Raw genomic sequence first — 23068 nt, forward strand, 5'->3', positions numbered from 1 at the left:
TCTGTGATACAATATAGCAGGGGAAAACAATAATACTGCTAGGCTGTATTATGCAGAGGCATTGCGCCTTAGGAGATGGAGTCTCTATGACCACAGATGAAGTACCACCACCACGGGAGGGGAAGGGTAGTGCTTAGTTCTGGGCACCTTTTTGTAAGGGGCAAAAAAAAGACAAGTGTCCAGAAAAGACGTTTATTTCAAAAAAAACGGTGGATTCTAGGAACCAGGTTTAGAAAGAAGAGTTGAAAACAGCCTCGCAAGATATTTCTAAGACTGTTTTCCCATCATGCCCTGGTCCTCTGCATTATTCTAAGGACGATGGCTCAGCCGGAAGAACGCTTCTAGAATTATTAAGAGCTTGACAGGTTTTAATGATTAAATCAGCCGTTTAGCAACCACCAGTGATTTCTATACACTCAGCCAAATGGTGCCTGTCTGGTCATTTCAGAGTCATACTAAGTCAGGAAAACTTGGAGTTAATCTTCTCACTACAGTACACGCTACATCAAAAGACACCATTCCTAAAATCTACCAGCCCTCTCCTGACTGCTTTTCCTCTATTACACCATTCCTTCAGGTACATGGATCTGAGAAAGATGAAAGCAGAAAAGGCAGAGCTAATTGACAACAAAACTGAGAAGCAACCATTGGGAATGCTCACTCCTTCCATTGGGGATGGCATGAAAATTACAGGAAATAGAACAAATGGAAGTGAAACCTCTGGTGCTTTCCATAAAGGCTGGGAATTGCCATGTCTGACAGTAACACTCAACTATTCTGCTTTTAGCACCAGAAGCAAATGAGAGAGTATGAGGTTGCCAAGATGAGCCTAGTTCATGCTAGCTATACTTGTGTCTTCTTCACAGGGTTTCTGAGCCAAAAAGAATTTTTCCTCTCACCCAGAGGCATACACAATCCAGAAAATGCAAGTTTCCTATCACGTACATACTTCAGAGAAAGTCTGAGAATGAGACACTACAATCATGCCCTTCACATACCCATCTGAAAGCAGATCATCTAGGTTATTTCAAAGGGGTCCTGGAAATATTTGTGGACAAAATCAGCATGTTATCTCTCTCACTCCCTAGGGTTTTCGTAGCAGCACAAGGGGGACAATTCACTCCTCTAGATTTTTAAATGGGAAGGAAGAACTCCAAAACCCAGCAGAATGGCTTTTAAATGACTGCTCAGGCTGGCAAGGCAAAATCACTCAGGATTTTGCTTTACCTGAGGAAGAAGAAGTAAAGCTGCAAAACAAATAGCTTATCAGACAGACATTCATAACGCTGTGTCTATTTCTAGTTATACTAGCCACAGACAGCAGGGTAACATTCAGAGAACCCTAATGGGAGACAGCACTTCATTGCCTCATAGTAGCTGGTTTAAGCCTGTCATCTCCAGCTAGCGCTAGTCACTATTCTAACAATTGATATTTTTTAGTACATTCAGTATATCGCTACCTGGAGGCGCTCCAACACTGTTCTCCAAAATAGCCTCTTCCCTTATCCCTGATTTATCCCTGGTTTATCCCCAACTGCGTTTCTAGCAGCCAGTGCAGTATGTGTGAGCTGTGTACATCACTACCTAGGAAGTGCACTTAGGTAAATGCATTACGCAAATAAACTTATTACAAGATTAAGCATAAAGAGCTCCCACCTCTATATTTATAGTAAAACCATTTGAACGAACCACTAAAGACCAAGTGGCATCTGGCAGCACCAACCGTTCCTCTAACAGAGCGTGGGAGACATTTGTACCCAGTTATTTAATTTGTTTCTAATAAAAGAAAAACACCATTACTACGCAAGTGTCAAAACACTCAGCACTGCGTAGGATATTGATATAATGATGATCTCAACCCACAGAGCTTAAAGAGTATTGATAAAATCTGCTTTCTTATTAAGCATAAGACAACTTTAGCTACTATCATGCAGGTTTTAATAATGCAATTTGGCAGAGGTTGAGCTGGACATACATTACAGGATTTACACATTTTAATCTAAAATGCTACACCAAGAGAATATACACCCAAAATTGACCAAAATCCTTGACAAAAATTAAAATAATATGCCTTAGCATTATAAGTGTCAACAGAGCAGAATTACCGAACACAGAAGTACTTTTTTCCATTCGCTCTGCAACTAAACACCAGTCAGAAGATCAATACACTTAAGAACTAATTTAATATAGCATGGCTCAGCAAAGAAAAATGGATGGCTTTAACATAGTTATCCCCAAACCCGCACATCTGAGAAATCATCTGCATTGTATAAATAAACCCCAAACAGTGACAGACTGTTTTCTATAAATTGAAAAGGCCCACTACTAGCATTTTTATTGTCTAAGAAACAGTTGCCTCGTACCAGAAAACTATTGGAGATTTCTTGGAGGGGAAAAAATCCAATTTGGGACTAAATGTTGAAATCTCAGAATAAAAAAAAAGTAATTTCAGAGTAAATAAAACAGTGAAAAATCTGAATTACCACTTTTAAATATAGAATGTTTCAAGATAAAGCTATTTAAACATTTTTTAAATTCAGAAGGTCAAATTGGAACGTTTCCAAAGCCCCCCAAGTAGTAACACAAACTGTTCTGTCGGGAAGACATTCTCCATCCCAGCTAACTTAGTCTTCTGGCAAAAACATTACACGTTCAACAAGGCATCCTCCTATGCATGCCCTTTGCAAAGCCGTTGTAGAGGAATTTATGGATAACCTCTTGCTCAGTGCTTTACAGGCAGCTTGGGGAAGTCCTGTTTATGACTAGAAGTGCAGAGGTCAGAAAATAAACCCCAGCTTGCAAGTTCAGCAGATACCAGCTCTACAGAGGTTGGTGCCGATGCCTACATGCCTCAGCCCTTCATCATGACAGCCTACAGCACCTCTCTCAAAAACTGCTCTCCCCAGCTGCTCTTTTTGCCTACCCTAACTCACAAGCATGACGACTGACCAAACCAAAGCACGGCCTGACTTCCAGTGAACACACTCAGCCAGCAATGTGAGCAAGGAGGCAGGTATGGGGAAAGAGGCTGGAGAGTGCCTAAGTGAGGTGGGGACAAGGCAGAGTGTTGTGAGACTCTGCAAGGAGAAACTGGCCAAGGAGAGCTCATCCCTGCACCGGGCTCCCTGGCCTGTGCCCCTCATGAGAGGTGTTTGTTGTGCCCTCCCCACAGCACCTGAGGCCAATATTGAGAAAAGGAGGGAGAAAGAGGGAGGAACCTACCTTGCCCCCTCCCTCAGCCCAGACAGAGGCCAGCCAGCATTTCCAAAGCCTGCAAGGGCAGATGAAATGACAGCCGAGAGCGAGACACCCTGAGGTGAAGTTAAATCTGATCAAAAGCTTTAGCAGCAGCACCAGGCATCAATCAAAGCTCATCAAAGGTGTATTTTGTTATGCAAAACTGCTAAAAACTGTTATGGCATTCAGTCAATAGGATATTGGTTTATAAAGCCACAAAAGGATGGAAAAGTAATCTGAGCAATAACGAGCTAGCTTCCCTCTAATATCAAGGGCTCATCAATGAACAGAGGGACAGGAGGAATAGTCAATGGTTTGTCTAATGCATCTTTCCACTTCATGTTGAACTGAGGCCTGCAGGAAAGGAGGGGAAAGAGAGAAAAACTTTTATGCATCATCAAAACTTTGTAGGGGGGTAATCAAATATAGATTTTTTTTTTTTTAATTTGAGAACAAGTAGCTAATCTTGAAAACATTCTTTTACTTAACCTGCCATGTGATTTTTCCTAATGAGTGCGCAGCAAGCCAGATCATTTAGACTCCAGGAAAACAAAGACCAAAAATCTAGGAATGGCACAGATCTCAGTAATTAATTACCAAGCAACTTGATCTGGTGGGAAGGAAGGTCTTTTTTAGTTCTAGATAGCTTTGAACAAACTTTGGTGTCGTTCTTGGCCTAGGATGCAAAATTCTATTTTGATTTTGACATGACATTTAAAACTCTCCCTAGCTGGACTGGTCTCCAAAAACAAATGGATAAAATTGTTAGAGCTGAAGAACTCGCCAGTTTTCTTCAGTTTTCTCTTGACCTCGCTACTAATCGTACATTTCAAAATAAGTCACTTCGTATCATCCAAATACTTCAAGGAGTTTTTAACTGTATTAACTTCTCAGAGACTACAATCTTTACAATAATATATAAATATGACCCAACACTGTTTGGGAAGCCTCACAGACTAAGCAGCGGAGACATTCGGGATGAAGCGACTTGTTCTAAAAGGATGCTTTGAAACTAAAGGAGATCCATGATAGTGGCAAGATCCTGCCCAATACTACCTACAAACAGTTTCACTTAATCATGACAGGTTGTCAATGCCAAAACAGTGGTATAAATGAAAGTTAGCTTCCCAGGTGACTATCCTATTAGCTTGTCATGAGATCTATTCCTCAGGAAATCCTAAGTACTATCAAAGCGGACAAGAGCAGTAAACTTTCTGGAGGTAATGAGTAGCATCCTCTCACAGTGCTAGACCCCTAGTTCTCTGTCACATAGCCAGCCTTGATGATCCTTAAGTAGATAAGCAAAAAACAGCTTCATCTCCACAGGAAGTGAGATTAAAAGGTTTATTGCTGCTATGACAACAGCCAGGTTCTGGTGTTCTTAAAATAGTTTTGAAACCTTAGCGACTGGAAACGCATACATGGCTCCCCTACAGGATTCATCATGTATTAACTATTGTCCTCCAAAAGGAAATCATATTTTATAATAGGGTCTACTTTTTAGGTGCTATTTTTTTCCATGCTCTTTAATCCCTTGTTATGAGGACTAAGAATAGAAAGCAGTTAAAAAGGCTCTGTGCTGCCACGTGGCTGTGATTACAGCTTTAGCACTGATTATTGCTGGGAGCTTGCCACAGACACTGAGACAGGCACTGCTCTCTCACTTCTGCTCTACTGCAGCATTTGTTTCGTGCCCCTAGACGGGGGTCGACCCCCTTGCTGAAATGCAGTGCACCAGGCAACTATCAGCCCTCTAGCTGCTTACTGATGCCAGATGCCAGCCATTTTTGATCTTACAAACCTCCCCCCTCAACATCTGCAGGTATTCTGTTGCATACAACTTTGAATTCATTCTTCTCTCACAGATAACAACTGAAAGTAGAATTTGGCACACAATAAGTTTGATACAACAGCATCAAATATTTTAAGTTTATACCCAGGACATAAGTCAACCAATAACTAGATGCTAACCAGACGGCCTCTACTTGAATATGCTATTTGATTAGTAATTAGTATTTTATTCTTGAGGTTGACCAAATAAACCACTGATTCAATAGGGTATTGAAATTCTTATGCAACTATTATATTAGATGAAAATCCAGCTGAGCTCTGAGGCATGCTTCAAGTATGTTCATGCTGATTTGTACAGTAAAAACAGTAAGTACATTGTTCAATTCTGACTGCAGAACTAACCAGATCAAAGAGGGTGACCCACATCTAAAGTTACTGAAATGAGAAAATTAATATGAACACAGAAATCTATTCATTATTCTTGCCACAGTTTAGATTAAAATCATATTTCAAAGCAAAGAAAAAGCAAATCTCACCAAAGTACATTTGTACTATCCATTAGTGTCTCTTTATGCCAAGCTGAGGTCACCTTCCTACAGCAAGTGGAAGTTTAAAAAGAAAAGGACCAAATTCAGGTTGTGAAATTCAGTAAATAATTGATTATTACCTTATTAAAAAAAACCAGTTAGCTCCAATCAGTGAAGGCTGGTTCTTTTCTCTATAGAGTTCAGAAATTCTTGACATCTGCAGACTGGATTTTGCCCTTAAACATACCTTTAATTGCAATTTCCAGGTAATTTAGAAAAAGCTAGCAGTGACTGCTACAGACCCAGCAGAATTCTCTATGGAACCTGATGCTGTCATACAAGAAACTCACTTCCCTTTGCCCAACAGATTACATTGAAAGTGGAATGGAGTAAGAAAAGAAATTGGCAATTGAATTAGAATATTAGAATCATTTTCTCACAGTTCAGTATATAACTTCATGAAGATCAAATAATATCAAGACGGAACCTCAAATTAGGTCCTAAATCTCACTTTTAGAGGAGGTTTTACCTCCAAAAAATATTTCTATTCTTAAACGATTTCATTAGATCAGACCTTAGCAGTGCAAGAATATTTGTATTTCTTAATTCTGACCTAGTTCTATCAACTGCATTTTTCCCTTCAAGCCCCATGCACTTAAAAAATACAGTAATTAAAGAGGGAAGCTTATGAAAACAATGCCAGTTTGGGTTTTTTTAAACTTAATTTCGTGATTTATCTGTTTCCTATAACAACGTGACCACCAGAGACAATTAAAAGCAGCAAATTATTCAGTTTTGAGTGCTTGCTCTACTTCTTGAGGGAACAACCTACAAAGTGAAGATCTTTAACTGAATACTTTCCCTCATAGAGATTTGAAGAAACCTCAAGCTCCCTATTTCTATTCATGGTGAAACAGTTACATTATTGAAAAATTATTCACGGTTATTCGTTCTGTTCTGGTCATAATAAAATAGAAATTGTATGTTTATGCAAAGATAAGGCAGTCACCCAAAGAAGCATCTTCAGTACCACAGCAGTCATTCAATTAGCACAATTTACACTTAGTGGTGATTACTTTTCCAAAGCAAACAAAAACAATTCATCCCAGGGAAAAGCTCTCTTTCTATCCTATTGATATGAAACCAACAGCAAAATAACACTGTGCTGTTTATGATGTGTTTTTCTTTCTGAGCATCCTAGACATTTTTCCTGGGTAAAAATGATTTTCATTTTGCAAGACAGTCTTTGAGTATAATTTCATATAACTTTTTTCATACCTTAATTATATCTCATGGGACTTTTGCAATTGGTTTTGACTGACTCCATTAATGAATATGAAAGGTAGCTTTTAGAAGAAAGTATTTCTAAGTATTTCTACAGAAAACAGTTTGAAGAAGTTACTCTGTTGGGAAATAAAGAAGCCACTTAAGTATCTTAAGAAAGGAATCTTACTCATCAAATGCTGAACATAAATTGCTGCAGTGCTGAGGCCTCCAATAGCTTTAAGTTTAAATGGCGAATTTAAAATAATATAAGGAAAGACAAGATAAGTTAGGAGTCATGCAATTTTATTTTAATAATTAGACAAATACAGGAAAATTTGCAATAATCTATCAAAACTTTATCTTATCAAGAACCGGAAAGGTATTTAAAAAATATTCACATTCAATTCAGATTATGTACAAACCAGTGTCTGTAAAAAAAGAAAACAGCAAATGCTTTGACTGTAAAAGAATTCCATTCTAATTCACATTTCAGCGTTCCCAATGACCAAGCTACCACTGAGATGCAGTTGCAGTGCAGACATGTTCCATAGTCACTATTAGACTTGTTTCAATAGCATCGTTGCCAAAAGTAATACTATTTTTTTAGTAATGCATTTGGGTAAGTTTCTTCATACAGTACCCTCCACCCAAAATGAACTTAAGAATATTTATTTCTTCACTGCACTAAAGGCAGAGCAGTTGTCATCTGCAGGCCCAGAATGCATACCCTACCTATATCCAAGAAGTACCAGTCTCCTGTGCCTGAAATATCCAGGATCTGCTTTGCACATCAAGGCAATTAGCCATTTTTAGTGGAACACAGCCCTTGAGTATTTGGCTTAAAAGTTATGATCTGCCCAGCCAGAACTATTCTGAATGTGCTGCTGTATAAAAGTGCACACCTTCAAGATTTAAGAATCTGAGTGCCACTTTAAGAGCCACGCATAGCTATGACAGCATCATACACCTTGGCTAAAGGAGCAGCTTCTAAGGATCTGTTTTGTCTTTTTGCTCTGGATCACATCCCCCAATGCAAAAAATGAAGAAATGAATTAAAGTGGCTGCTTTTTAAGCAAATCTGTAAATCAGTGTTTTGGTTTATTAATTTATTTATTTACAGAAGAGTAGCCAAAGGAGGAGACTAATCGTTAACGCAACCTGAAAGGGGAGTGAAAGCTATCAAGATACTCAGTTTCAAAGCATAACTATTGAAATACAACAGTTAGTCTGTCTGGGGCACAAAAGAGATGAACCTAGCTACCAGAGTTAAACAACAGTTCTTTCAGAGCTACAGTCTAATGTGCTGCTGTTAATATACTAATTAAATAATAATGAATAAGTCTCTCAAAAACAAAGACTACACAACAGAATTCTTTCAGTTATCTCAAGCTAGCCAACACGAAATGGCTCAAGATCTATAATTAGACTGGTGTTTTAAGACAAAGGAGAGTAAGAAAGAAGGGATACCACTTTTACACGTACGTAATAACTCAAATGCAAGCAAAAAACTATTCTTAACTGAATCTTCTGGACCAAGTCCTGAGATAGCCTTTATCTGCAAGATCTCATTTGGAACAAACTACCATGCCTCAGTGTAAGAGAGCAAATCTAGAAAATTTGACTCAGTTCTGCCCATCCGGGTTTTTGAAGGCATACTCAGGGGTTGGTATTAGACAGCATAATTTAACATATATTGGGCTGGGCTTGAAGTAGCTTTCCCTTTTCTTTTTTTTCTTTATTTTGAGATTCAAATACGTGAACTTGAACAATAGTTTCTCTGAATACACATTTTAACAGCCTCCACCGCTGTAACTCCACACCAACTCAGAAATCAAAACTCCAGGATAGCAGAAACAACTATGGAGAGTGGAAGACTGGCAACATAGTGTTTGAAGATTCTGAGCTCTTCCTCAGCTTGTACATCTAATGCCCATTCAAGTATGTGGAAAGGCTTTTCTATATTTCTATGGATTCTAAAGCAACTCTCCTTGGAGTCAGTACCCCTACAGTAAATAATTAAACCAAACCCACAAACAATAAAGATGACTGCTGCATTTCAGCAACAACCCAACTGAGACTTGGCTCAGGTATGCAAACAGATGCTAGTGGTACCAGCTCTTAGCTAATCTGTTCTATACAATGAAACAATAGTTAGGATGCCCAATAGAACACCCATGGGAATTTTCTTAGTTATAATACTCAGGAAAGGAACAAGTTACAATAGCATAAAAACTTAAACAACTCGAAGTCTTGTATAAAAAAGCCTGTTTTAGGTCAGGCTCCACTTCAGCAAAATATGGAACAGTGAATGAAGCCCAAAAACACAAGGAAGTTTCACCTGGAAAGTCAGTGTGAGCAATTGTGATACGATTACTTTATTAATGCTATCCACAATGAATTAGCATACACATGAGATGAATAAAGTACTTTAGAGGAGAAAAGACAGTATATCTTATTTTATGCAGACGTAGATGCTAACACTACAGTTAGCACATCATACTGGACAATACAGAGATCTTTCCAAAGACAACCAAAAAAAGGTAAACCTTTCTTGGTTTTAAAGCAGATTTATACATTGCACTCTTTATTCCATTACTTGGGCAATGGTTTGAGAGCATCTGTGAGGTCTCAGTCCTTTGAATCTATAGGCACTGAAACAAAGCCCCATGAAAAGGGCAAAAGGAGTTTGCTTTGGGATTTTGACAGTTGTTCTATTTGGCAAGGACTCCAGTACCAGATGCAAGTAAAGTGGAATGCCCATCAAAAGTATCCACCCCCTGTGCTTCGTTCAGAAAAAAACTGACTTATACAGACTAAGAGTCTATGGCAAAACCAACTTCACCTCACATAAATCTCATTTCCAAGCAATTATTCATAAACAAGTTCTCGCACATAAAGAACAAAACAGAGTTTAGCAGTTTTAAGGTCAGAGTCGATTTTTTCTTGTAGGAAGATCAAAAACCCGTATCTTTGTTTCAGTGATTTTGAGTCATTGTTCATTTCTCCAGTCTTCTGTTCCTCACAGGAGAGGTAATTAAAGAGGGCCACAGACTGTATTCCTTGGTAACATTAAGTAATGTCTCACCTAACTTAAGAAATTCTTACCAATAAAGTTACTGCATGAAAAAAAATACCTGCCCAACCTGAGGTGTTAGAAGGTTGAGTGATCAAGACTTCAGATCAACACAACAGCAAGGTCAACAGAACTTTGCTTAGAAAGAGCATTCCCACATTTTAATTTGCTGTAGAGTACATCCCGTCACCTATGTTTTTGAAGGGAAAACTTTGAAAGAAACATTAGAAATGTTACTAATATCACTTTAGCCTTTAGATCTGGCAGGTTCAACTCCAACTGGAACTGCTGTGAGTGTCTGCTTCTTTTGTAAGATCGCCAATAAAAGGAATTTGAACCTTAACAATGCAGTCTGAGCTGTTAGTGGCTATTTTCAAATGCAGGGTTTGAACTAGTGTTCTGGCAAAATGATTTGCAAGAACGCAAAGAATAAGTCCTGAAATTGCCTTTTAATGTAGTTCCCTAAACTTTTAGGATCAAAGATCCAAATTAGAACCCATGATCCTCTTATGCCAAATGATTTTGTCCAAGTCTAAGTAGCTACATAAACTGGAGCAGCTCTACAGAAAGTGCACTCCACGTGTGAGAATGCAAGGTATTAAAACTAAGAAAAGGCTCTAGTTCCAGTGTGAAAAAAAGCTTTTAAAGTTACTAAACCAAGCACACTTAGGCACAGAGGCTATGAAGTGGTGAAGTACCCTTTCAGAGTGAGTTTCTCCCTTTGCTGTTTTGCTACAATGCAAAATCCTTTCTCATGACAAAAAGCACAGTCAGGACTCAGCTGTTAAAAATCACTGCTGAAGGAGTTTAATTTGGGTTCTCTCTCTTCAAATGGTTTAGAGCCAAGTTCCATTTGATTCGTCAAGCTTCCTCTGTTAATGTCAAGGAAGTCCTGAGCACCCTTAATGCTGTGGAAAATAATCAACTTGTGGTGAGAGAGCACATTGCTGGTGGAAACATTAGCAATTTTCACACAGGTGGTCCTTACCAGAGATATGTATATCAGATTGCTTCTGACATAACAGCACCCAGTTTAGACCAGTCATCAAGAAGAAATCACGTTCACACAGGAAAAAAATCATATGGTGCCCAGTGCAGCAGCAGTTTCAGGAAAATGGGAGGAAGTTGTAATGATTCAGGCTCAGAATCTTGAGTATTAAACTTCAGTTTCACTTGAGGACTCAGGGAAAAACATTTTCCTCCTCCCAGATTTGCTACAAACACAAATATCCGTAGAATACGAGCATCAAGTGTGCTAGATATAAAACTGATGGAATGCTAGCTGGTCCATAAAGGGCTGCACCAAGTTATCTGTGGCAAAGTAAAAAACTAGCCCAAAGGTTATGGAGATTGGAAGAGCTGGTAAGGCCTTCTTAAAGATGGCAAGAAGCAGAAGTGTAAGGCACAGACCCTGAAGGGAGGGGAAAACAAAAAAAACAGGGAGAAATTAGGGAACTCTGATGAGCAAAAGGTCGTACATATATAGGCACTAATGAAAATGGCTTGTACATAATTTTTCTTCTCTATCTTGAATTAGCTGTTACTGCAAGTATTAGCAATACTTCATTCAAAAAAAGCACAAGGTACTTACACTGAAAATTGCACAGAAATATAACGGGCTTGCATGCCTTGCCAAACCAAAGGCATAAGTGATGGACATACAGCCAGTGAAAAATCACAGCTGGAGCCCTCATCAGTTTTCAGAGTCATGCCACCAAATAAACAATACCCAAAGGGAGGGGGAAAAAAAGCAGTCATGATTTTGTCCCTGATGAACTATCACTATTATCATATTACATTATACTCACAATTAATATGGCTACAAAACATGCTAAAGTTGTATTCCAGTCCCCACTTGCTGTTGCAGAGGCTTTGCCAACCAGGACACTGTAGAAAATGAAGTCTCCTAAACCTAGCTTTACTCCTCCTGCAGAAATGAATATATGGCAGCATGAAGCATCAGACAGACTACTAATATTACATATCAGTCACTGTGAGAGAACAAGACAGGTTTAGATATTAAGTATCAAAACAACTTGCTAATGTAATGATTTTATTTTGTACTTTTAGAAGCAATACCACTCCTGAATCGACTCATTCATCATATAATTACCATTTTTCCATACTCCTGTTTTATTATGGATACCAACGCAGTGCATACAAACTCAGAAATTTCTATTATATTTGTTAAGGATTTTTCTTCTACTTTTGGTTGTCATGTCACAGCAGAACATGAAAGTAAGATTTCTTTAAGCTGGCCAAGGGGCAGAAGGAAACAAATGACTCACTCAGATCTGCAGCCTTCAGTTTATCTGCCAATGTAAAAACCTATATCCAGCAAAATATTCCAATGTCCTCCCCAGTTTCCTACAGAATTCTGATTATAGTATTCTAAAAAGCAATTTTGTGTAAGTAAGTATATCACAGAACCAAAAATATATTTAGTCTAAGATGTGAGACCTAGTAAAACTCATGAGTTAAGTGTTACTTTTTTTTGAATAGTAATTACCATCTTAGCAACAACTTTGTGAGCAGAATATTCAACCATTTCTGGTTGGGGGGGGGGAGGGGGGAGGAAGATTTCCTGAATGCTGGTACCGTTTCTGAGCTTTTAAGAGATATTAAGTCAGAGAGGTCAACAGGCTATTTTCATTTGGCCTGCCATTCATTTTGTTACCCGATTACTATCCAGCCCAAAACTCACTCTTTAGAGTTCAGTGAGGAACTCAGAGCACCAAAGCAGGGGTTTATGCCTGGCTGGTCATTAGTAAAAATGCAGCCCTACTCTTCTTTTACTCCTGAACCAGTGGTTATCTTCTCTCTTCAGTGAACAAAGATATTTACAGCTTGCCCCTGAAGCTAATGGGATAAGCAGTAATGTTGGAGAGGGGCCTGCAGTTATAACGCCCTAGTAGAGGTGAGTGTTGTCTGATGCCCCCATCAACTCCCAGGAGCGTGAAGGAGGGGAGGCGCAGGAGACTAAGAAGAGAACCTTAAAACACTTCTCAGATAAAAGAAGTACAAGAGGTAAGAAGAGTCATATGATATGTTTTACAGTAAGCTGAAAAACAAGCTCTTCCTATCGAGAAGAACATATATATTCTATATTTGCTCTTCCTTTGTTGCAAAAGCTCTCTAGAGTTTGACTTGTCTGCTTTAAGTTTGGATTGTTTGTATCATACTACTCTCCCTCAGCACTCAGAGGCACCTTCTGAAATGCTTACTTCAAATCGACAATTGTTACAGCTATATACCCTCCAAAGCCAATGGCTGAATTCCACAGCTATCCACATTGCTCTCAGATAGCAGACTGTTACAGGAAGGGTAATGTTCAAACAACAACTGAAGCCTACATGATAGTATATTTCCATGCTACTAGATTTCCTGGTGAGAAAGTTCACAACAGCAACTAAGCATTGGATTGTTTAGTTTTAGAATATTAATTTATCTAGCTATTATTGAAAACTAAACTTTGTGCTATTAACAACATCTAATTTCAATGACAACAAAGTTCTACACCTTGCTGGAACCAAATGTAGTCCTTGTCTCAGTTCTAAAAAGGCAGAACAGCAGAAGGAGGTTTTTGAGCTAAGAATAGCAGTTACAGTGAAACTCCACAGTCATGCTAAAAACTTGAAGGACAGATTTCAGCAGGAGCCTTAGAAATACATTTAACACAAAAGACATTTCACTTATCCAGTGACTTAAAAAAAAAAAAAAATACATAAATGCTCAGTCCACCCCTATTTCTGTCTGAGGGACATAAAACTGATTATTTGCAGTAATACAGAATAATACTTGTGTTGATATTATACTTGTGCTTGCGGGAGCCGGTAGACACACAAGTGAATATTTTGAGTATCTGTTCTGGGACAGTGCATTCAAGAAAAGGTAATAAGCATTAAAACGCCCTTTAGTGTGCCCTCCAAAGATATTGCACTTATGCAGCATGCTGGAAAAAAATAAGCAAGCCCATAGCATTCTGCATTCATTTCAGTCTCCAACTAGGTTTTAAGTACTGCTTTGTGCAGAGCGCTTTACAGTAGTTTAATCTTGAGGTGAAAAAGTTAACAACTTCATCTACAGGGCCTAAAAGCCAGAAGAGGCGACGCACAGCAGAAAGCTGTGGAAAAGACAGAAGCTAACTCAACTGTATAATGGTCTAAAAGCAACTTGGTAGTTTGTGCTATTAAAGTTGAGAGTCTGTATGTCCAATGAAAGAACAATTTGGCCAATATTACTCAATACTGCAGCAAAACCAAGAGCTACCTAAAAACTGCTCCATCTATTTCTCTAAAGCATAGAAATACTGATCCTGGGCAAGAATAGCTCTTCAGCTTTCTATTGCTCACAGCATACCATATTGGTACAATCAGAATGACTAAGACTGAGATTAACTAGCTTCACATTTACTCCGTCTTTTAGACTGAGTCCTCCTTACTCACGTTCTTCGGGGTCTTCACTGGTTTGAGAGTTACTGGGTAAAGCCTGAACAGCAGCACGTGATTCAGGTGTTGATTCAATGGGTCCTATTCTACTGTCCCTTTGTTGCTGCCATTCCTGACTAAAGCCACCATCATCTGCTTCAGCATCTTCATTCGGAGCCCGGTTTGCTGGAGCTCAAAGGAAGAAAGCAATTTAAAATCCATTTCAAAAACATGCCTTCTAACATATAACAGTCTCCACATACAATATCATACATGAACAAAGACAAAAGAGGTATTCTGTATTATTCAGCAACTTCTAACATTAGCACACACCATTAGAAAAGATTCTCACTTATGATTTTAATACCTTCTTTTTCAAAACACTAATAGGAATCAGCGGGTACTCTGCAGTTACTGCATCTAGATATTGCACTCAAGTTCTAGTATTCTGCAGTACCTTCCACAACAGAATGGAAGTTCTGTGGCAGCTGAATTTCAAAATCACAATTTAAGGAATTAACTCACACTTAATACTGCATTAGCTTCTCTAGTTAGGAAACTATGGGAATCAGCTTAGACCCACCCGCCCCCCAGATGAGCACCATTATTGGGTAATTTTATAATACAAAGCAAAGATGAAAATTTGATGGCTTAATTTTCCAATAACATAGAAAAGTTTACTGAAAGTTACATACTAGAGCTCCCATTCTAGCCATGGACAAATTCAGAAATTCTGCTCTATTTAGGTATACAAGTAAATGAACACATTCCATGTTTTTAAACACCAGCTGTAGAGCCAAAAGGGCTAGAAACATTTCCGTTTAATACAAATATGAACTTGAGTTAGCATTATAGTACATGATCCCAGTTTGGCACCCAATTGAGCTCTGTAGGTAATTGCGTATTGATAGCCATCTCACCAGCAACATCCTGAATTCCAGCAAAATGAATGCAGGTTCATTAATTGCACAATAAGTGAACAACTTTTACAGTGTATACATACTCATCATTTCTAATAAAGCCTATGCTCTTTCATCCTTCTAGAGCAATCAATGCACTTAAAAAGTGAAAACCCCCCCCCCACAAGTCTCCAAAAACATGTCTTCCAATAAAATGACAACTACCAGAGCTCGTCAAAGAAAAACTCACCTTGTTTATCATAAGTGGAGTTTTTGGAAGCTTTTCGCTGGGCTTCTGGATCTTCTTCAGCCATGTTCACTAGCCATACCATTGTGGCTGTTAAAAACAAACAGCATAGTTAACGATACATTCAGACATATGCAATTCTGAGCCTGTGTTGACAGCGATCCACTATTTTTCCATTTTTTGGTACAGCTATCTTCTGTTACAGGCAGTTCTACTCTCATTAAAGTACAGTAGTAACTGGAATGCCACCAGTACCAGCTACAACATGCATCTACTGCATTTGATGAGTACAAGTTTTACTTTTACTAGACACAGAAAAAAGTTGCAGCAGTTGGGTTGTAGAGGCTTTAAAGAAGCTACTTCTAAGGCCTACTCTGAAAAGCTGAATCAGCAATTTTAAAACTTTTTCTCTCACTAATTGGTTTTTTTTTGACCTGCAAGTGAAAAGGATTATTAAAACTGGTACTGAGGTAACATCAATTCAGAGACAGTAGCTGCCTCAGAAGTTTTTTTGTTTTCTTAACTCCCCCCAAAAGCATACTCTAATCTTGAGGTAATTAAGTATTGCCACACTTAAACAGTGTATTGTAATTCAAGTCTGTGATTTCTCAGCATTAACAGCTATTCCTACAGAACAGAAAGACAGACAGTTATGAATAATACCAGTAAAACACAGGAAGAATAACAGATACAGAAACACCTCCCTTTTTCTGCCATAATCTTGTCTTCTAAGCAGCCAGTATGGAGTCTACAACACAATGTATTTCCTGCCTCTGAATACAGACCTTTCTTGACCACCAGTAGCATAACGACTTACAATTAGCCTGAAGTGAGGCTGAAAGTTAGATGTGTTATCCACATGACTGTAAGTAGTAGCATGCAAACCAAATCAACATCCCAATAACTTTGATTAGTAGCAACAACATAAAACTATGAGCAACACCAGAAATAGTAGAATTATCTACTGATTGAAACAGAGGACACAGCAGCAATTTGCATTCGGTAGGTTATTTTTTTCAGCAACTGTAGGGAGAAAATTAAAAAAAAACATGTTGCGCAGAAAATCTTATTGCAAATGAATCTTTTCTTGGCAATTTTCCCCCACTCCTTTCAATAACACAAAGATTATTTGAGCACTGAAAGCAGATAAATATTTTCTAAACAGAAGTACTCCTTTTGAACATGCTTGATTCACAGCCTAACTACATACAACTTTGGCTAAAATAAGTTTTGTTACCATTTTTCCTGTTCCTACTTAGTAAGAACAAAACGTGCTGATTTTTATCTTGAAAGATCTTAGCCAGAAGACATTTTATGCTTTTTGAGTCAACAGCAAAAGGATAACTGAGGCCCAAACGAACAGAATGAGAGTTCCAGCTGCAAGAACAACACATCAAAATGGAAGAAAAATGAGAAAATCCCTTCACTTCAGCTGACTGCAAGTTTTAAAATACTTAATGAAACACACTTACAGGAGTAAATAAGTGCTGGGAAGAGAGTTTCATTTCTCTCTTGAGCTGTTTCAACTAGCATACGAAGAGGACCTTTAGGACATAAGACAGCAACCAAATCTGGAAAAAAGAGCAAATAACACTTGTATCACTGCAGACATACGTTTAAGAAGGTTTTTATATGATACTGCTTGCAGAGATTGGTAAAAAGATACTCATGTTAAAATGCCATCTTGTGTATATGCTTGTGAAAGCCACTGGCCAGAGAGTCACAGGTCAGCATCCTACAGGAAGTTAAAATTTTTCCTCAGTCTGATTTTTGGACCAAATGTCTAAGCGCACGTACATCTTTGCAGGCTACTCACAGTATCTGAATTGGGGAACAGATCACTGTTACTCTTCAGGCTTCCTTATCTCTCCTTCCAACTTTCTCACTTCCTAGTTACACACACACGTAGCATTACCCATACCTGGTCTTAGGTTTTGCACATCTGTGATGCATGGAAGACCAGCTAGATGAAATTTACCACATAAAATTGAAGATGTTAAGTTGATTTCTTTGGTCTCATTCATGTCCCCTAGGTGTACTGACCTTTTTAAAAAGTTGATGTTTCTCCTACACAGTAAATAGTTTAATGGCTAACTATGAAACCAGCACCCACAGTACTGAAAGGTAGTTTGATGTTCCATTATATATAGCATTCAAATGATTCCTCAAGAGCTTGCATCAGCTCAACAAGCCCTCAGCACTTTTTTCAGCCAGAACACACCTTTGCAGGTCACAAAACAGTGAACTCATGTTCTTAAGGCCAAATAAAAAAAAAATGACATCCTAACATGCAATTTCATTGCTCCATCGTCTTCCACAAGGCCTATATTAAAAAAAGTCTTTGGGGAAAGAAATATGTATTTTAGTTTCTAAAAATATATAGTTTTACAATGTGGGCTTTATAAATCACTAAGAACACCCAAAAATATCACTGCTGTGATTATTATTTTATTGATTTTCAAAGGTTTCCTCTGCAAAAATGAAGTCCGTTTACCAACTGAATGACAACTTTAAGACAGACAGTCATTTGCAGAATTTCATTACTTCAGTCAGATACACACTAAACAGAGGTGGCAGGTTAGGGAAATCTTACACTAAAAAACTACTTGGCTTGCTATCTGTTGCCAAAGCTTTTTCTTAACCCAAGTCCAATGCTAAAGCAAATTTTAAGCTAATAGGTAAGTGGGGCTTGCATAACTTTTATGGAGTATGTATGAGTGCTAATTTATTTCCACTTAAAGAAGAAAAAAAAAAAGTGAATGAATATATCATGAGCAAAAACAGGACTACAAAGGTCAGAGAAAAGCCATGTGCATAGGTTTAAGAAACGTTCAAAACATATTCAGTATATGAAAAAGATGCTTTTTTTCTTGCTTCCCTCAATTCTTGTGCACTGGACAGCATATGCAACTGAGTTGAACAAGTAAAAAATTAACTGAAAAGTGATCATTTACAACAGAAGGATGATTGTAAAAGTTACTCATATAGATGAAAACACAATGCTGAGAAGAGCTGATCTAATCAGATCCTCCACTTGCTTCACCAGCTTAGCGTTGATGGTTTGCTACTAAGTTTGCAACTCCACAGACAACTCCTGCTTATAACGGATTGAACCAGAGTTGTGACCTCAGCTGCTTTTCCCTGGACTGAAAAGCTGTATCCGGACAGAAAAATATAACTTTTTCATCTGAATACTAATCTTAGTGCTACACTTTGCAGTAGTCCACTTTCTATACATCTTCAAATTCACATTAAACAAAATCTGACGTTGAATGGAGCAGCTTGCTTATCAGGAGCTGTACGTTGCACACAAAGTAGTCCTCCTTCATTGAATGCTCCCTGAAGGGGCTGTAGAGCTAACTGCCATGGCACTGTCTCTGGTACATCTCCCTTTCCCCCAGGAGACTATAGTAGGCAACCAGTACACACACACCCTTCCCTCACAGATAGACGGAGGGCACGAGGAAGGAATCCTTAGTGTGGGGTCACTGACTCTGGAATGTACCTCTCCTTTATTCAAAACCACCAAGTTATAGTCTTGGAATAAGATCATAAGGGTAATTTTGGGGCAGTCACTGAAAGGCAGCTGAATGCTTGGAGTAACGGGATTTGTTCTGGTAATACAAAGGGGGGAACTGGAGGCGGGGCAGCCCTCTTAACCTGCCTTTTCATCCATGAGCACACATGAGGGACATTTTTGCTTCCCTCCAAAGAAACAGGATACTGACCAAGTACATTGGTCTACCAGAGCTAATCAAATCTTATTAAGCTGACATTCCTACAATAGGAAGATTCTTCATTTTTACCATTATCAGTCACTTTCAGAGTCACTTTTCATTACGCTTACATGCTTCCAAATAAATTCAAGTTATGACAAAGTCTTCACGGATAGTTTGCTGTCATGTTTTAACTATGTCTAAATATTTAAATTTTAACCTTGTCAGGGAACTAAGGGAGTACTTGGGTCACAGAGTGATCTTACCAAAAGTGTCCAGCGCCCTCTAAAGCTTTATGATAAAACTACATCTAGATAAATTTTACCTCCGTTACCACTCTGAGAAAGTATAATATGCAATAATTCAAAAATACATTTTTTTAATAAGGGAAACAGATCTCATGCCTATATCTTTCATGTGTAAAATTATTTTGAGCACTGAAAATTGCTTCGAGTTCTTCCTTGATTCTTCTTCAATATCTTATTAGTCATGAATCAGGGTAATTGGTTCTTTGTTCTCATGACTGAGTAATTCACAGGTTGGGCAGATCTATCATATGGGGCTGTAGCAAGGTGACAAACTCCTAAATTCTGAATCAACAATGGTTTTCCAAGGATTCTTGGTGAAATGGGAGGCATAAAAGCTCCCCACATTCCTGGGGGAGACCAAGATGGTAATATAGGTCTCTTATCTCTTCCTTTCTTGATTTACTTCAATTCTAATCTTTCTTGATCCCCAAAACATGCAGAAAGTCCAGAAAACATGAAGGAAGATGGCATTACAAAGTGACACAAAGCCCTTAACTACAAAGGGCCGAGCTTGGTTTAGAGCATCATCTTATTTCTGAAGTCTATAATCACCTTACCCACCACTTGGGGTGTTCCCCCTCAAGACTACCCTTCCTCTCCCCAACCCCTTTTTTTGAGGTCTGGTCAAACAAATGGAAGAGAAGAACACAGGAAATAAAAGAAATTCCCACCGCAATTTCTAGTACTATATCTTGTCTCAGACCTTACCATACACTGAAATGACAGCCAGGATAAGCCACGCAGTCCATTCAGGAAGGTACTTAATGAACACCAAGGCCATGAGAGCGCTTATCATAATGAGATATGCTTGCTGGAGCCGAAGTGGACCTTTCCAATGAATACAAATCATTCCCACAACACCAAAGTTCCAGATCATGAGTGCCAGCGTGATGTAGTCCATCGCAACATTATATGTCTTAAAAACTTCACTAAAAAAAACATGAAAAAGAATAAGGAGGACTGTATTTGCTTAAAACAATGGCAACAAAGTTACATATGTGAGCTTCAATTTGTTTTATTTTGTTTTTTTAAACGGAATCTTCATACTCAATGTAGGGCACAAACGTAAAGTTATTTTCTAAATCTCCAGCTGAGGCTTAATTAGAACCTACTCTTCACAAAGGGCGTATTTTTACCAGAGTTTTCTTCATATCAACTACTCCATCTTTCTGAAATACAAGTTTTCATTAACTTTCCATTTCCTTCTCAGTCAAATCAGAAATTGTCAGGAGAGGACATTACTGCAAAAACACTCACTTTGATTATGCTTATGATTTTTAAAAATTAGAAAAATACAAATTTGTGAGGTTACAATGGATCTTCAAAGACATACAAATAGATCTCTCCTTCCTTATCCGGCCCCTCTGGAATTGAAACATTTTGCTTACTCCAAGATAAGATACATAGGGTGATTCTGTTTCATTCTTCATCGCATATATCAAAGTAAGAACCTTACTTTTTGGATGAACCATGTTACTCTGTCACACTAAAGATTATAATCGGATTAAGACATTCAATAGATAATAACCCAAAAGAGATGTATATTTTGCCACCAAGTCACAGAGGATTGCCACACGCCTGGAAAAGAAATACTTGTGATGGCTGTTTGTAAATTCTCCGGCTATCAACTCATCAATCCATTAACAATCTTTCACATTTTGCATGAGACTTTCCTCCAGGGTACTGGTCTTCTCTAGTTGTTAGCTGGCCTTTGAGAGGTACAGTGTTAACAAGATGGCCCTTACTGCAATCATTTTTAGCTGGTCTACAAGCTCCCTCCTCACTCACCGGACCTCCGCAAAAGGAAGCCAGCACTACTGTGAAGCAGCAGGGACAGGTGAAGAAAGGCAGAGGGTTTGGAAAGCCTTCCATCCCTCTGCGCACATGTTCCTGTAGAGGAGTGCCAGCTCCAACATAAAGCCAGAGGAAGAGAGTCAGGCAGCTCCACCTAGTCTGCACTGTACTTGTGCAACACACACTGCCTCGTTATTTAGTAAGTCATTAAAAAGGTTAGAGACAACACTGACCAAAAAAGTCACCACACACCACCACTGGCAAAAAGCGGTGATTCACCTCATTTCCACCCCACTAAAGCCCCAATTAACTTAATTTCTCCAAGGAGAAGTTTATCTGTTATCAAGTGGCATGCAAATATATTTGCTAAAATAACATGATCTTCCTGCACAGCTCTAGTTACAGAACCTGGTCAGGTTGCTCATTCTGGAGAATTCTGAGTATTACATGCAACTCTTCTTGATGCCTGGTTAAGAGCATGCTTCAGAATTTGAAAAGAAAAACACTAAATATGCTTTACAGACGTTTATTTTGGTGACAAAGTAGATTCTTTTCAGTTGATTATTTTCTGCTATTCCCACAAAAGGCCTCTGCATATACAGCCCACCTCCAATGCCATGACACAAACAACAGCCCTTGAGCCATGCAGTTATGAATAAGAAAGTTATCTGAACATGTGTTAACTGTATAAACTATGCTGTGAAAGTTAGTTTACTTATTCTGGTGATGGGAATGTGATGGACAGTTGTTGTGCAATATCAGATACACTATAAATCCATAAACCTCTCTCTCATATATATAAACCCTAGAGATTTATATAAAACTAAAAAATGTATTTCATCAGCACTAGGTTACTATCATTCGTGTTAGGATTCAAGGGCTAGTTCTAAAAAAATATTAAATACATGAAAAATGACATACTAATGCTTTAGTTCACTTACCCCAGGTAGATGAATGAGAAAAAGAAAAGCAGCAAAAGAGAAGAAATGATAAGCCAGCCATGGATCACCTGGAAAATAGATATTAAGACAGATATTCTTAGATTTGATATTTTTAATTTAATATCCATGTAAAAAATGCTTTAGAAGTTATTCTGCCTTTTGATTAAAGCAGAAAAATGATATTTACATCTCTTTGGCTGTCACTCTGATACAGTAATTAACAGCTAGTCATTTAATTATTGCGCCTCTATTTACTTATTTATATACTATGAATTTTAAGTGTTTTGAGGTTTTTCAATAGAGGTACGATAAAACACAAACTACTTTTCGTGTATTTCTAGCCCACTTTGATAATAATGGCATCATAACATAGCAGAAGTATCCAGTAGTAATACAGATTGAAAACATGGTTCTTTTTTGTGCAATTGAAAAACCTGCTCTAATTCCAAATAATCACCAGAATACAGCTATAGCATTAAGTGCCAAAAACTCAGAAAAACATTCAGTGTTTATCCACTGGAACTCAGAATTAGCACTTCACTGATGAATGACTATAAAGCTATCTGCTTTTATTAAGGATTTCAATCTTTTCTATGCAAACATCTACATGCATCGTCCTTTAATTCGACATGACAGCAGATATATCTGCCCAACAATTGAACAAAAAATGTTCAGGGATGTACTCTTCAGGGGGGCATGCACTGATTTAAGCTTTGAAAAGACATGTGTTCAGACTTTGCACTGAAAAGAGAACGCTAGTCTATTACTGTCTAAGATTAAAAATGAAGTTTCAAGAGACCTGTAACTTTGATAAATTTCTCAACTGAGAATGAAATAGATAT

General features: G+C 38.2%; 1 protein-coding gene across 7 annotated transcripts in view; it reads right to left on the reverse strand.

Annotated features, from left to right (window-relative positions):
* Nucleotides 1-7107: 7107 nt before the first annotated feature.
* The window catches only part of PSEN1 (presenilin 1), a 29036-nt gene continuing 13075 nt past the window's right edge, over nt 7108-23068 (reverse strand). For 4 of the 7 annotated variants that reach the window (XM_068946089.1, XM_068946085.1, XM_068946086.1 and 1 more), the window contains exons 5-11: nt 22227-22294; nt 20200-20420; nt 16940-17038; nt 15471-15557; nt 14340-14513; nt 11703-11821; nt 7108-11305 (exon numbers count right to left, since the gene is read on the reverse strand). In XM_068946089.1, coding sequence (XP_068802190.1) covers nt 11150-11305; nt 11703-11821; nt 14340-14513; nt 15471-15557; nt 16940-17038; nt 20200-20420; nt 22227-22294 — 924 coding nt within the window. In that variant the 3' untranslated portion in view covers nt 7108-11149. The remainder of the gene's footprint in view (nt 11306-11702; nt 11822-14339; nt 14514-15470; nt 15558-16939; nt 17039-20199; nt 20421-22226; nt 22295-23068) is intronic. The other 3 variants (XM_068946087.1, XM_068946088.1, XM_009670411.2) reach the window with 1 other exon arrangement.

This window comes from Struthio camelus, chromosome 5, assembly GCF_040807025.1.
Source record: "Struthio camelus isolate bStrCam1 chromosome 5, bStrCam1.hap1, whole genome shotgun sequence".
NCBI classification, from domain to species: domain Eukaryota; kingdom Metazoa; phylum Chordata; class Aves; order Struthioniformes; family Struthionidae; genus Struthio; species Struthio camelus.